General features: G+C 52.6%; 2 protein-coding genes across 2 annotated transcripts in view; one reads left to right on the top strand and one right to left on the bottom strand.

The window, feature by feature from the left end:
- LOC132383982 (barrier-to-autointegration factor A-like) overlaps nt 1-1,579 on the bottom strand; it is a 7,109-nt gene extending 5,530 nt beyond the window's left edge. The window contains exon 1 of the mRNA XM_059955225.1: nt 1,441-1,579. The gene's annotated coding sequence lies outside the window, so the exon portion shown is untranslated. The remainder of the gene's footprint in view (nt 1-1,440) is intronic.
- A 78-nt stretch (nt 1,580-1,657) lies between these two features.
- eif1ad (eukaryotic translation initiation factor 1A domain containing) lies at nt 1,658-14,003 on the top strand. Its single transcript, XM_059955221.1, has 6 exons — nt 1,658-1,773; nt 3,072-3,198; nt 5,556-5,664; nt 9,516-9,624; nt 10,866-10,901; nt 13,272-14,003. The coding sequence occupies exons 2-6, from the start codon at nt 3,112-3,114 to the stop codon at nt 13,435-13,437; spliced, it is 507 nt and encodes a 168-aa protein (XP_059811204.1). The 5' UTR covers nt 1,658-1,773; nt 3,072-3,111; the 3' UTR covers nt 13,438-14,003.
- The last annotated feature ends 1,064 nt before the right edge of the window (nt 14,004-15,067 follow it).

Here is a 15,067-nt window from a genome sequence, read left to right as displayed (position 1 = left end):
ACGGCGCTTTACAGTGCATGCAAAAAGGGTTCAATTCCAGCCGCTGCCTGTTACGGAGTTTTTAACGTTCTGCCCGTTACCGTTGTGAGTTTCCTCTGGGTGCACCGATTTCCTCTCACAGTCCAAAGACCGACCGGTTAGTAGGTTAATGGGTCATTGTTAATAGTCCCATGATCAGGCAAGGGGTAAATCAGGGGTTGCTGGGCGGCATGGCTCGAAGAGCCCATTCCGCGCTGTATCTCAATAAAGCAAACGAGAACAAAAGATATTTATCAGAAGAGAGATTTGAAAATATAACCAGCATAATAAAACAGCAGACAGCAAAATGCCCCATTAACACCACCAAAGCAAATGGTAGATGACAAGATTTGGGAAAGGGAGAGAGGATTTTATGAGGTGTACGGGGAGAGGAGGGCGAGGGGAAGGTGTAAGGGGAGAGGAGGGGGAGGGGATGGTGTAACGGGAGAGGAGGAGGAGGGGAAGGTGTAAGGGGAGAGGAGGGGGAGGGGATGGTGTAAGGGGAGAGGAGGGGGAGGGGATGGTGTAAGGGGAGAGGAGGGGGAGGGGAAGGTGTAAGGGGAGAGGAGGGGGAGGGGATGGTGTAAGGGGAGAGGAGGGGGAGGGGATGGTGTAAGGGGAGAGGGGGAGGGGATGGTGTAAGGGGAGAGGAGGGGGGAGGGGATGGTGTAAGGGGAGAGGAGGGGGAGGGGATGGTGTAAGGGGAGAGGAGGGGGAGGGGATGGTGTAAGGGGAGAGGAGGGGGAGGGGGATGGTGTAAGGGGAGAGGAGGGGGAGGGGATGGTGTAAGGGGAGAGGAGGGGGAGGGGATGGTGTAACGGGAGAGGAGGGGGAGGGGATGGTGTAACGGGAGAGGAGGAGGAGGGGAAGGTGTAAGGGGAGAGGAGGGGGAGGGGATGGTGTAAGGGGAGAGGAGGGGGAGGGGATGGTGTAAGGGGAGAGGAGGGGGAGGGGAAGGTGTAAGGGGAGAGGAGGGGGAGGGGATGGTGTAAGGGGAGAGGAGGGGGAGGGGATGGTGTAAGGGGAGAGGGGGAGGGGATGGTGTAAGGGGAGAGGAGGGGGAGGGGATGGTGTAAGGGGAGAGGAGGGGGAGGGGATGGTGTAAGGGGAGAGGAGGGGGAGGGGATGGTGTAAGGGGAGAGGAGGGGGAGGGGGATGGTGTAAGGGGAGAGGAGGGGGAGGGGATGGTGTAAGGGGAGAGGAGGGGGGAGGGGATGGTGTAAGGGGAGAGGAGGGGGAGGTGTACAGAGGGAGGGAGGGAGGGGGAAGGAAGCCTCGCAGCCCAGGTCCACGTTACACCCACCGGCACGACCGGCCCCTCCTAATCTACGACCACCCCGGTTGCAACCAAACTACCCCCCCGCAGACGCTCCCTCGAATCCCGCAACCCCGGGCGCTCCTCCACGCTCCCTCCTCACCCACCTCCGATCCCGCCAACCGACTGCTTCTGGGTCACGATCGCCGGCCGGTCCGCCGCTTTATAGCTTCCCCTTCCCCCGCCTCCCTGTGTGTGTGCGCCTATCAGTCGTTCCGGACGGCGAAACTTCCAGCCCCCTTCCTTTTCGTTTCCTCCATTCACTCCTCCTGCCCCGCTCCCTCTCTCACCCTCCCCGATAATTACTAGGGTCTGAGGTGGAAAACCGCAGCCCCTCCTCTCCGTCCCGAAAGGGTTTAGTATTGGGGGCGGAAGTAGGTGGGAAGACGATTGAGGATGGACCGGAAGTACTGCTGAAGGAGCATGGCGGAAGGGGGCAGGTGAGGGATGAGGCGGCAGCGAGGGGATGGGGGTTGATTTCCCTTCGGCCCTCCGGGCCAGACTGACCCAGCCCGGACAGAGGGTGGTGAATCTGTGGGATTCATTCGTTATGTGCCCCGTCGCTTGACATGGCCGATCGTGGTCTTTCCGTGGCCATGCCTTCTGTTGGGCAGACGGGTGACCCCCATCCATTATCAATACTCTTCAGAGATTGTCTGCCTGGCGTCAGTGGTCACATATCCAGGACTTGTGGTCTACACTGGTTCACCACCTACTCCCGTGGTTTCATATGACCCTTATCGGGCGGCTAAGTAGGTGCTACACCTTGCCCAAGGGTGAACTGCAGGTTAGCAAAGGGAAGGAGCGCCTCACACCTCCTTCAGTGCGCCTCCCAAAATAATCATTGGGTGTATTTAAAGAAGCGTTTGAAAGGTCCCCGATTAGTAAGTGTATCACAGGTGAGTGGATTGAGAGGGACAGTATTTCAGCCATGACAGAATGGTGGAGCAGCTCTTATGTTAAGATTCATTTCAATCTCCCCACCTTCACAAAATTAAAATTAACCCCCCCCCCCAAAATTTAACCCCTCACCCACACAGTTAACCCACCGACCTGTGTGTCTTTCAGACGCGGGACGTGTCTCTCCCAATCACTTGGGGCGTGGGGGGGGGGGGGGAGCACGGAAACTCCACACAGGCGGCTCCTGAGATTGGACCCGGCATCTCTGGGCGCTGAGGGGGAGAGGGTCCGGTGACTATAGCACTCCATCCTCCTCATTCCCTCAAATGAGGAAGGTGGAGGAAAAAGCTCAAAAGCAGCCTCCCTGAAGGTTGCATGCATATTCCCTCCCTTTGAGCCACCTGGCCCTGAGTTCCGCCTCCTCTTCGACAGTCCAGGCTCAAAACTGCATTTTGAGAGATGTTGTTGGGAGTGGCACGATATATTCGACCAAGTCGTTAGAAAGTTGTCATTATTTATTTATTTGGGGATACAGTGCAGAACCCACCCTTGCGTTCCAATGAGCCGTACCATCCAGTGACTCACCTAGGGGACAATTTAAACCTTTCTGGAATGTGGGAAGAAACTCGAGCACCCTCAGGACCCCCGTGCACTCGTAGGAAGGTGTACAATAGATGACACCACGTTTGAACTCTGAGCGGTCAGAGAGTCGTGCTCCCTGGCGCCTGTGACTTTCCCTTCACGTGGGGGGGGAGGGGTTTGGGACCACCCAAACAAAACTTGCAGTGCTGCTGGGTCGCCCCGCCTCCACTAACTTTGTGCTGCCCTCCGGCCACAGGTTCGTCCACACTCTGAGCTGAGCTCGGCCAGCGCCCGAGATGTCGCAGGCCACCAAGAGGAAGCATGTGGTGAAGGAGGTGTTGGGCTATTACCCGCCCCCCTCGGAGAAGCAGCAGATCGTGCGGGTAAGAAGGCCAGATCTTGGTACAGCTGTTGTTGTTTTTTTTTTGGTTTGTTTTCCTCTCTCTCTCTCCTCTCTCCTCTCCTCTCTCTCTCCTCTCTCTCTCTCTCCTCTCTCTCTCTCTCTCTCCCTCCCCCTCTCCCTCTCTCTCTCTCTCTCTCTCTCTCTCTCTCTCCCCCCCTCTCTCCCTCCCTCACACACACACCCCTACCCCCCACCCCTTGCCATCCCTCAGCGCTCGGTCTCTCGCTGGTTAGAACAATGGTCAGTGTTACCTGCTGTGAGATGAGCTTGACCTTAGGAACGCCGATACAGACAGGTAGATCTCCCGTGCCTTCAGATCTGTAACCTACCTGAATTCGGAGCCGGTCTTTGGTGATGCATGAGGTACCGCGTCCATTCCTGTTTCCACTCGTGCATAACTGAACTACTTTAGCTCCAACTAATCTGATTATTTCTTATTGCATTAACTGCATGGGATTCACATCTGGTTCATTGCTCGATCTGGGTTAATCTGATCAGACAAAGGGGTCCTGTTCCATCTTCAACCCAAGGATGGGTTTGCTGCTCGGAATTTCAGAATCAGGTTTAATACTCCTATGTCTCCTGGTCTAATATCACCGAGGAATATGCCGAGACCCTTCATCAGGACAGGGGAAAAAATAAATGAGTCAGGGTCCTGACGGAGGGGCTCGGGCAGAAACACTGACTGTCGACTCTTTTCCGTAGATGCTGCCCGGCCTGCTGAGTTCCTCTAGCGTTTTGTGTGTGTTGAATAATTTTTTTTTAAATGTGTTTTCCAACAATAGTAAACGTGCTCATTCATAATCAGTGCCTTCTGTTCCACTTACCAAACCCGTAACAAATCGCCAGAGAACAGAAGGTAAAAGCAGGGCAGATGTAAAAAAGAAGGTAAAAAACAGGGACTTACCGGTTGCTGCATTAACTGGCGTCTGTAAATTTCTCCCAGTGTGTGTCGGGTGTGCGGAGGATTGATGTAAGTTTGGTGTAACTGGGTGGTCAACACAGTCTCGATGGGCTGAATGGCTTGTTTCCATGCTGGATCTCCATATGATAGACGGACATACTTTATTGATCCCGAGGGAAACTGGGTTTCGTTACAGCTGCACCAACCGAGAATAGTGAAGAAATATAGCGATATAAAACCATAAGTAATTAAATAATAATTAGTTAATCATACCCAGTGAAAATAAGTCCAGGACCAGCCTATTGGCTCAGGGTGTCTGACACTCCGAGGGAGGAGTTGTAAAGTTTGATGGCCACAGGCAGGAATGACTTCCTATGACGCTCAGTGTTGCATCTCGGTGGAATGAGTCTCTGGCTGAATGTACTCCTGTGCCTAACCAGTACAGTATGGAGTGGATGGGAGTCATTGTCCAAGATGGCATGCAACTTGGACAGCATCCTCTTTTCAGACACCACTGTCAGAGAGTCCAGTTCCACCCCCACAACATCACTGGCCTTACGAATGAGTTTGTTGATTCTGTTGGTGTCTGCTGCCCTCAGCCTGCTGCCCCAGCACACAACAGCAAACGTGGCCACAATAGCACTGGCCACCACAGACTCGTAGAACATCCTCAGCATCGTCCGGCAGATGTTAAAGGACCTCAGTCTCCTCAGGAAATAGAGACGGCTGGTATGGTGAGCTCTCTCGTCCATTGGTGAGGTCTACCAGGTGTGTGGGCTAAGTCCCCTCCCCAGCATGTGAGTGAGGAGGTGGAACCCAGGAGAGTTGAGGTGAGTGAGGGGAGAATGAAATGGGATTTGTGTAAATGGGTCATCACGGATTCAGTGGGCCGAGTGGCCTGTTCCCTTCCATATGACTGCCACTTTCGGGGGTATTTAACTATCAGCCCCACAACTGGAATGAAGACTTTTTGCTCTCTGGGGTATTAGTTAAACAGACGGGCATGTCTAATTGCCATGGTGACCGTTGCAAACCAGTCAGTGGATTAGGTGAATTATGTTGCTCTTATCTATCACGCATACATCAAAGCAGACAGTGAACTGAGTCGTCTTGTATCAAATCAAATCACCGAGGATTCGACTGGGAATAGTGTGCCCACGGCTCACTAACCCTGACCCATATGCCTTTGGAGTGTGTGTCTGAGTGTGAGAGAGAGTGTGTGTGTGTCTGAGTGATTGTGAGTGTGTCTGTGTGTGTGTGTATGTGTGAGAGTGAGTGAGTGTGTTTGTGAGAGTGTGTCTTTAGTTTCCCCAAAGGTGGCCGTCTGTGTGCACGACCCCTGTCCCTTCTCAAGCCGGGCAGAGGCTTGTTGGATGTGACAGTGACCGAACCCGGATTGAGGCTGAATCCTGTCCTGTCTCCTCTCCTTCCAGGTGGTGGGAACGCCAGGAAACAACCTGCACGAGGTGGAGACGGCACAGGGAGAGCGCTTCCTCGCCAGCATGCCCACCAAGTTCCGCAAGAACATCTGGATCAAGCGAGGTGAGGGAAGGGCAGTCCCCCTTCCTCGTCGAGGCAGGAATACCAAGCTGGTTTAAGGGTTTTGGAAGGAATGGATTGATAGGGATGCAGAGAGAGGAAAATAATTCATTGGCTTCACTCTGTGTCTGACCCCGGGAGTGTGTTATGGGACGGTGTGGAGGGAGCTTCACTGTGTCTAACCCCGGGAGTGTATGATGGGACGGTGTAGAGGGAGATTCACTCTGTGTCTGACCCCGGGAGTGTGTGATGGGGCGGTGTGGAGGGAGATTCACTCTGTGTCTGACCCCGGGAGTGTGTGATGGGACGGTGTGGAGGGAGCTTTACTCTGTGTCTGACCCTGGGAGTGTGTGATGGGACAGTGTGGAGGGAGCTTCACTGTGTCTGACCCTAGGGAGTGTGTGATGGGGCGGTGTGGAGGGAGCTTCACTCTGTGTCTGACCCCGGGAGTGAGTGATGGGACGGTGCGGAGGGAGTTTCACTCTGTGTCTGACCCCGGGAGTGTGTGATGGGACGGTGTGGAGAGAGATTCACTCAGTGTCTGACCCCGGGAGTGTGTGATGGGACGGTGTGGAGGGAGATTCACTCTGTGTCTGACCCCGGGAATGTGTGATGGGACGGTGTGGAAGGAGCTTCACTCTGTGTCTGACCCCGGGAGTGTGTGATGGAATGGTGTTGAGGGAGCTTTGCTCTGTGTCTGACCCCGGCAGTGTGTGATGGGACGGTGTGCAGGGAGATTCACTCTGTGTCTGACCCCGGGAGTGTGTGATGGGACGGTGTGGAGGGAGCTTCACTCTGTGTCTGACCCCGGGAGTGTGTGATGGGACGGTGTTGAGGGAGCTTTGCTCTGTGTCTGACCCCGGCAGTGTGTGATGGGACGGTGTGCAGGGAGATTCACTCTGTGTCTGACCCCGGGAGTGTGTGATGGGACGGTGTGGAGGGAGCTTCACTCTGTGTCTGACCCCGGGAGTGTGTGATGGGATGGTGTGGAGGGAGCTTCACTCTGTGTCTGACCCCGGGAGTGCGTGACGGGACAGTGTGGAGGGAGCTTCACTCTGTGTCTGACCCCGGGAGTGTGTGATGGGACGGTGTGGAGGGAGCTTCACTCTGTGTCTGACCCCGGGAGTGTGTGATGGCACGGTGTGGAGAGAGATTCACTCTGTGTCTGACCCCGGGAGTGTGTGATGGGACGGTGTGGAGGGAGCTTCACTCTGTGTCTGACCCCGGGAGTGTGTGATGGCACGGTGTGGAGAGAGATTCACTCTGTGTCTGACCCCGGGAGTGTGTGATGGGACGGTGTGGAGAGAGAGATTCACTCTGTGTCTGACCCCGGGAGTGTGTGATGGGACGGTGTGGAGGGAGCTTCACTCTGTGTCTGACCCCGGGAGTGTGTGATGGGACGGTGTGGAGGGAGATTCACTCTGTGTCTGACCCCGGGAGTGTGTGATGGGACGGTGTGGAGGGAGCTTCACTCTGTGTCTGACCCCGGGAGTGTGTGATGGCACGGTGTGGAGAGAGATTCACTCTGTGTCTGACCCCGGGAGTGTGTGATGGGACGGTGTGGAGGGAGTTTCACTCTGTGTCTGACCCCGGGAGTGTGTGATGGGACGGTGTGGAGGGAGCTTCACTCTGTGTCTGACCCTGGGAGTGTGTGAAGGGACAGTGTGGAGGGAGATTCACTCTGTGTCTGACCCCGGGAGTGTGTGATGGGACGGTGTGGAGGGAGCTTCATTCTGTGTCTGACCCCGGGAGTGTGTGATGGCACGGTGCGGAGAGAGATTCACTCTGTGTCTGACCCCGGGAGTGTGTGATGGGACGGTGTGGAGGGAGTTTCACTCTGTGTCTGACCCCGGGAGTGTGTGATGGGACGGTGTGGTGGGAGATTCACTCTGTGTCTGACCCCGGGAGTGCGTGACGGGACAGTGTGGAGGGAGTTTCACTCCCAGACAGCCCTCACTTTTTCTTTCATTCATGCGCCTATCAAAGAGTCCTTTAAATGTCCCTAAAGTATCTGCCTCTGCCACCCACTCCTGGCAATGTGTTCCACACACATAACACTCTGTGTAGAAACCTCTAACATCCCCTCGGTACTTTCCTCCAAAATGGTACCGTCTCTTATTGGCCAGAGCCACCCTGAAGAATACGTCCACTCTTATCACCTTCTCAAGTTGCCTCCCAGCTTCCTCCACTCCAAAGAGAGTAGCCCTTGCTTGTTCAACCTCTCCTCATAAAACATTCTCTCTAATGCATCCTGGTGAATCTCCTCTGCACCTTCTCTAATCCCGGCAGCATCCTGGTGAATCTCCTCTGCATCCTCTCTAATCCAGGCAGCATCCTGGTGAATCTCCTCTGCACCCTCTCTAATCCAGGCAGCATCCTGGTGAATCTCCTCTGCACCTTCTCTAATCCAGACAGCATCCTGGTGAATCTCCTCTGCACCTTCTCTAATCCCGGCAGCATCCTGGTAAATCTCTTCTGCATCCTCTCTAAAGTTTCCACATCCTTCCTGTAATGGGGCGACCAGAATTGAACACAATATCCCAGTATGGTCAAGCCAGGGTTTTATAGAGCTGCAAAGTTACCTCTCGGCTCTCGAACTCAATGAAGGCCAACACACCGTACGCCTTCTTAACTACCTCGTGTGGCAGCTTTCAGGATATGATACCCTAGGATCCTCCACACCGTTGAGAGTCTTCCACTCACCCGCTGCTCTGCCTTAAAGTTTGACCTTCCGGAGTGAATCGCTTTGCTTTTCCCCCTCACTAAGCTCAGTCTGCCACTTCTCAGCCCAGCTCTGCACCCTATCAGTGTCCCCTCGTAGCCTACAGTGCAGTGGGGTATGCACTGCCCCATGAGGAGCATAGGCTGCTGAAACTGTGGAGTGAAGGGGCAAGGGAGGGGTTGGGGGGGGGGAATGGTGAGCCCACCGACCTGAATCAGCCCTCTCTCCACTCCCTGGAGGTACTGAAGTGGCCCCTCTCCTTGCCGTGGGCTGTACGATCACAGCTAAATGGTAGAGCATTGAACGCAGTAGAACAGAATGATCTAGGAATAATGGTGCATAGTTCCTTAAATGTGGAATCTCACATGGATAGGGTGGTGTAGAAAGTTTTTGGTGTGTTGGCCTTTATAAATCAGAGCACTGAGTTATAGGAGTTGGGATGTAATGTTAAAATTGTACAAGGCATTATTGGTGAGGCCAAATTTGGAGTATTGTGTACTGTGCTGGTTCACCAAATTATAGGAAAGATGTCAACAAAATAGAGAGAGTACAGAGGAGATTTACTAGAACGTTAACCTGGGTTTCAGCACCTAGGTTACAGAGAAAGGTTGAACAAGTTAGGTCTTTATTCTTTGGAGTGTAGAATGTTGAGGGGGGACTTGATAGAGGTATTTAAAATGATGAGGGGGATAGATAGAGTTGATGTGGATAGGCTTTTTCCATTGAGAGTAGGGGAGATTCATACAAGTGGACATGAGTTGAGAGCTAAGGGGCAAAAGTTTAGGGGTAACATGAGGGGCAATTTCCTTACTCGGAGAGTGGTAGCTGTGTGGAATGAGCTTCCAGTAGAAGTGGTAGAGGCAGGTTCGATATTGTCATTTAAAGTAAAATTGGATCGGTATATGGACAGGAAAGGAATGGAGGGTTATGGGCTGATTGCAGGTTGGTGGGACTAGGTGAGAGTAAGCGTTCGGCACGGTCTAGAAGGGCTGAGATGGCCTGTTTCCGTGCTGTAATTGGTATATGGCTATATAACTCCGGGGTGGGAAAGAGGTCTCGTTGTCGTACCTGCCCCCTCGCTTTGCCGGCGAGTGCCTGGTCTCTGACCGCCCGCTCCGAACTCTCTGCTCAGGGGACTTCCTGATCGTCGACCCGATCGAGGAGGGGGAGAAGGTGAAAGCGGAGATCGCCTCCATCCTGTACAAGGAGCACATCAAAGAGCTGCAGCAGCAAGGAGCATGGTAGGACTATCCCCTCCTCTCTCCGCGGAGGGCCGGGACGGGATTCGGGGGTTATCGTCCCCAAGGGTTGGGGAGAATCGGGATTGTGCGGAGGGAGGGCTCGAGGTTTGGGGGTCAAGCCGAGGAGCCTGGGGGGCGGATTATGGGGTCCTTTAGCGTTCACAGTGAGGAGGTGGGAGATTTGGGGGTCAGAGTGGGAGGAGACGGAGGATCGCGAGTTGTTTTGTGATCAGGATTGCTGCGGGACTGTGGAAGGTCGTTCAGGAGGGTGGACAGGTTTTGCTACCGGGACAGTGGGAGGCAAGAGGTTTATTATCACTGACGTCTGCCGTTCAAGACGTTAAAACCATAAGATACAGGGGCAGAAATAGGCCATTTGGCCCATCGAGTCTGCTCTACCATTCCATCATGGCTGATCCATTTCCCTCTCAGCCCCCAGTCTCCTGCCTTCTGCCTGTATCCCTTCATGCGCTGACCAATCAAGAAATTATCAGCCTCCGCCTTAATGACTTGGCCTCCACAGCCATCTGTGGCATATCGAATTCCAGAGATTCACCACTCCCTGACTAAAGATTGCTATTAAAAAAGTACATCCCTCTATTCTGAGGCTGCGTCCTCTGTCCGAGACTCTCCCACCACGGGAAATGTCCACTCTGTTGAGGCCTTTCCCATTTGATAGGTTTCAATGAGGTCACTCCTCATTGTTTGAAATTCCAGTGAGTACAGAATTCCAGTGAGGGGGTATCTAATTCAAACCGACCTAATGTTGAAAGGCCTCATTAGAATGGATTTCCGATGGTGGGGGCTCGGGGGGGGTGTGGGTGTCGTGAACCACAGACGACAGGCTTACAATAGAGGGGCGTCCTTTTAGAACAGAGATGAGGAGGAATTTCTTCAGCCAGAGAGTGGTGAATCTGAGGAATTTGTTGCCACAGGCGGCCGTGGAGGCCAACTCGTTGGGTATATTTAAGGCAGAGGTCGATGTATGTGTGATTAGACAGGGCATAAAGGGATACAGGGGAGGCAGGAGATTGGGGCAAATGGATCAGCCAGGGTAAAACCACAGAGCAGACTCCATGGACCCGATGGCCTAATCCTGCTCCTGTATCCGATGGTCCCCTGCACATTGGGCCCTGAAGAATTATGATAAACTATAAACTGGGCTGGGTTCAGCGATGGGGTCCCGACGGTCCGCACCATCCTCACCTCTGACCATTTCTCTTCTCTTCCCCCCCACCAAGGCCCACCAGCTTCTCGGAATCAGCGAGCCACGAAAGGTGAGTGTCCCGCCCGCTTCTCACTGTCCAGAGGCAGGAGTAACGTTCTGCAAGGGGTCCCAGGATGAACCAGCCCCCAGCAGTAGGCAGGGGATGATGGGAACATTCCTCCTTCTCCTTGGGAGTGACTGCGCGTGCATATACATATAGACACACACACACACCCATCTCTCTTTTTGTGCCCCTCTCTCCTCTGGCAGAGGAGTTCCCTTATCCCCAGCCAGAGACCTCGGATGTTTCAGACAGATTGGTTTCTTTTTATTTATTGATTGATCTACGGCACGGAATCAGCACTTCGAGCCGCGCTGCCCAATTTAACCCTAATCACAGGATAATTTACAGTGACCAATTAACCTACTGACTGGTACGTCTTTGGACTGTGGGAGGAAACCAGAGCACCCGGAGGAAACCCACGCGGTCAAGGGGAGAGCGTACAAACTCCCCGTGGATCTCCCAGTGGCCGCCCATTTTAATTCCACTTCCCATTCCCATCTGTGGCCTCCTCTGCTTCCGTGATGAGGCCACACTCAGGTTGGAGGAGCACCACCTCGTGTCCCATTTGGGTGGCCTCCAACTTGACGGCATGAACATTGATTCCTTGAACCTCCGGTAACATCCCCACCTCACCGTTTCCCCATCCCCTCATCTCTTTGCCCGCCCATCGCCTCCCTCTGGTGCTCCTCCCCCCTTTGCTTCCTTCCACGGCTTCTGTGTCTTTCACCAATCAACTTCCCAGCTCTTTACTTCATCCCTCCCCCTCCTATCATCTCTCTCCACTCCCCCCAACCTTTTAAATCTACTCAGCGTCTTTTCTCCAGTCCTGCCGAAGGGTCTCGGCCCAAACCGTCAACTGGCCTGCCGAGTTCCTCCAGCGTTTTGTGTGTACTGTACAAACTCCTTACAAGCAGCGGTAGGAATTGAATCCCGGTGAAGCATTGTGCCGATCACGACACTACCCCCGAGGGTGATCTGCTCCTAGTGAAGTCCATCACAAACACAAAAGTGTTTGAGTTTTCGCCACAGACTTTGAGCTGTCCCTCTCCAAGCGCTCTGACCCCACCTGGACATGCACGGGGTGATTTTGGGGTGTCTTTTTTTTTTAATTTTTTTTATTAGTTTTTCAAAACATTTTACAAATTAAAAACCCCAAATCCCAATGAGGAACATTAAAACAGTGCAAAATTAAGCAGACAATAACAATATGCTACAAAGGAAGAGAATTTAACAAAAAAACACCTAAATTAAAGACAAGTAAGCTTAGTGTCCTCCCCAAGCCCCACAACACAAGAAACAACAACAGCAACTCCAGACCAACCACAACACAATACAGAGAGTATAAGTCAGGACAGCCAAACTCCCAGACTGTGAATACACTCAGCAACAGAGGATAATAATGCCTTCTACCAGAAAAAAAAGGAGCTGAAAGCAAGGGACCGAAAAGAAAAAAAAACCCTAGTCAAGAGGAAGGTTATGAAAGTACTCGATAAAAGGTTCCCGGACCTTATGGAACTTTAGATCCGAATTGAGAACTGAATAATGAATTTTTTCGAGGTCCAAACAGGCCATGATGTCGTTAAGCCATTGAGCATGAGTGGGCGGGGCAGCATCTCTCCATCTGAGGAGGATCAAGCGTCTAGCCAGGAGAGAGGCAAAGGATAATATTCGGCATTTGGTCGGACCCAGACATAAATCTGCCTCGCCCCAAAAACCGAACAGAGCAATTAAGGGGTTTGGTTCTAGGTGCTGATTCAGAATACACGATAACGTAGTGAAGACATCTTTCCAGAATTTCTCCAAGCTAGGACAGAACCAGTACATATGGATGAGAGAGGCCACGCCCCTCTTGCATTTATCACAGAGCGGACTAACACTAGGGTAGAATCAAGATAGTTTAGATTTAGACAAATGGGCTCTATGAACAATCTTAAACTGTAAAAGGCAGTGGCGAGCACAAAGAGAGGTTGAGTTAACCGATTTGAGAACTGAATCCCAGCTCTCCTCAGATAAGGAGATATTTAAATCCTGCTCCCAGGCCATTTTGATTTTATCCCTGGGGGCCCGTCGTAAGGCTGCTAGTTTATCTCGGATGATTGGTATTAAGCCCTTACCTAGTGGGTTCATGGAAAGAAATAGGTCCATCCATAGCATTTTTCGCAGGCATTTCAGGAAAGTTAGGAATTAAAGGAGCAATAAAGTGTCGGATTTGGAGATATCTGAAAAAATGAGCATTGGGCAGATTGAACTTAACAGAGAGCTGCTGAAAAGAAGCGAAGCAATTATCAATGAAAAGATCTTCAAAATTGGGGTGTCTTTAACGCGGATCTCTGATGCTCTCTCTTCTTCCCCCCCCCCCCCCCCCCCATTCTCCAGTAACACCCAGAGAGAGCTCAGCACTCGGGAGTCGGAGGAGGAGACGGAAGGCAAGTCAGAGGACGACGATGACTCTGAAGACGACGGGGACCTGTTCGTGAACACAAACCGCAGGAACTACGAGTACTGGGAGAGCGACGAGGAGAGCGAGGGGGAGGTGGTGTGAGTGGGTGGTGCCTGGTTATTGTTTGTGAGGGGGGGGAAGGGAGTGTAAGGGGAGGGGCAGGTGTTCTTGCATGGAGTCGAGCTGAGACAACCGAGCTCGTCCACCGTCTCGGGGGTTCCGGAGTTCAGGAGGGTACCCCAGGGAGAACGGTTCTTTACAAATGAGTGTCCTTCACACCTTCCCTTCAGCAGGGGAGTACCATCAGGGTCCAACGCTCGAATACACTCCCCTGGCCGCAGATAAACTGTTTCTTAGCCCAACCCACCCATTGAATCCTGTTAAATTGAGGCAGTCGGGGGGGGGGGGGGGGGAGGCAGTATTTGGACGGACTGGCTTAACTGTTGCGCAGGAGGGGCTGGTGAGGAACAAGGGGCTGGACTGGAACCCCAACTGACAATGCAGATCGGTGATTTTCTTCACCTTAACCCCCACCAGCCAGAAAGAAAACCTGCCGGTAGATAATTTTGCTGATATACTGTGTTCTCTATCACGCCGCCCCACCGGTGGAGGGGAGGGGGGGGGAGAGAGATCATGTTTGTTTTTGTATTAAAAAAAATAAAAAGTTACAGAGATGAGTAGTGTCTTGTGTTGTTCCTTGAGGGGTAGCTCATCCTCACACCTTCAGTAGCTCAGCCACACTCAGAACATGTTACACAGGAAAATGGTTTTAGAATAACACCCTCACCGTACTTGGTTCAACATTATGGGGTCCTCCTGTGTGCAGGAAGAAAAAGGGTTAATATTTTAGCTTACAGTTTCTCTTCCCGCAGAAGCTGCCTGACCCACTGAGCTCTTGTCGATTTTAAAATTGTCAGCCACAGCAGCTTTGAATCGATAGTTCTGGGCTGGAGTGGTAACGTTGCAGCTCGACAAAACCCTGGTTCGAACACATTTGGAGGATTACTGATACGGTGTCTCAGAAAAGCACATTGCAGAAACTGGCCCATTTGGTCTCTGCTGAACCATTTAAACTCCCTACCTGGACGGGGACCTCCACACCCATCCATGTCCCCATCTGTACTTCTCTGAAACGTTGAAATCGAGCTCGCATGCACCGCTTGTGCTGGCAGCTCGTTCCACGCTCTTCATGAAGTTTCCCTTCATGGTCCCCTTAAACTTTTCACCTTTTACCCTTAACCCATGCCCTCTAGTTGTAGTCCCACCCAACCCCAGTGGAAAGTACCCTCTCTGTGTCCCTCAGAATTTTAGTATCGTGGTCAGTTCTGGTCACATTATTATAGGAAGGATAAAAACATAGAAAACCTACAGGCCCTTCGGCCCACAAAGCTGTGCTGAACATATCCCTACCTAGGCTTTACCCACAGCCCTCTATTTTTCCAAGCTCCATGTACCTATCCAGGAGTCTCTTAAAAGGCCCTATCGTGTCCACCTCCACCACCATCACCCGCAGTCCATTCCACGCACTCACCACTCTCCGCGTAAAAAAACATCCCCAACGTCTCCTCAGTACCTACTTCCAAGCACCTTAAAACTATGCCCCCTCATGCTGGTCGTTTCAGCCTCCGACTATCCACATTGCCTCATTATCTTAATACTCCTCTATCGGGTCACCTCTCATCCTCCGGCACTCCAAGGAGAAAAGGCCAAGTTCACTCAACCTATTCTCATA

The sequence above is a fragment of the Hypanus sabinus genome, chromosome 31, assembly GCF_030144855.1.
Source record: "Hypanus sabinus isolate sHypSab1 chromosome 31, sHypSab1.hap1, whole genome shotgun sequence".
Lineage (NCBI taxonomy): Eukaryota > Metazoa > Chordata > Chondrichthyes > Myliobatiformes > Dasyatidae > Hypanus > Hypanus sabinus.
This window is presented reverse-complemented; position numbering and strand designations above follow the sequence as displayed.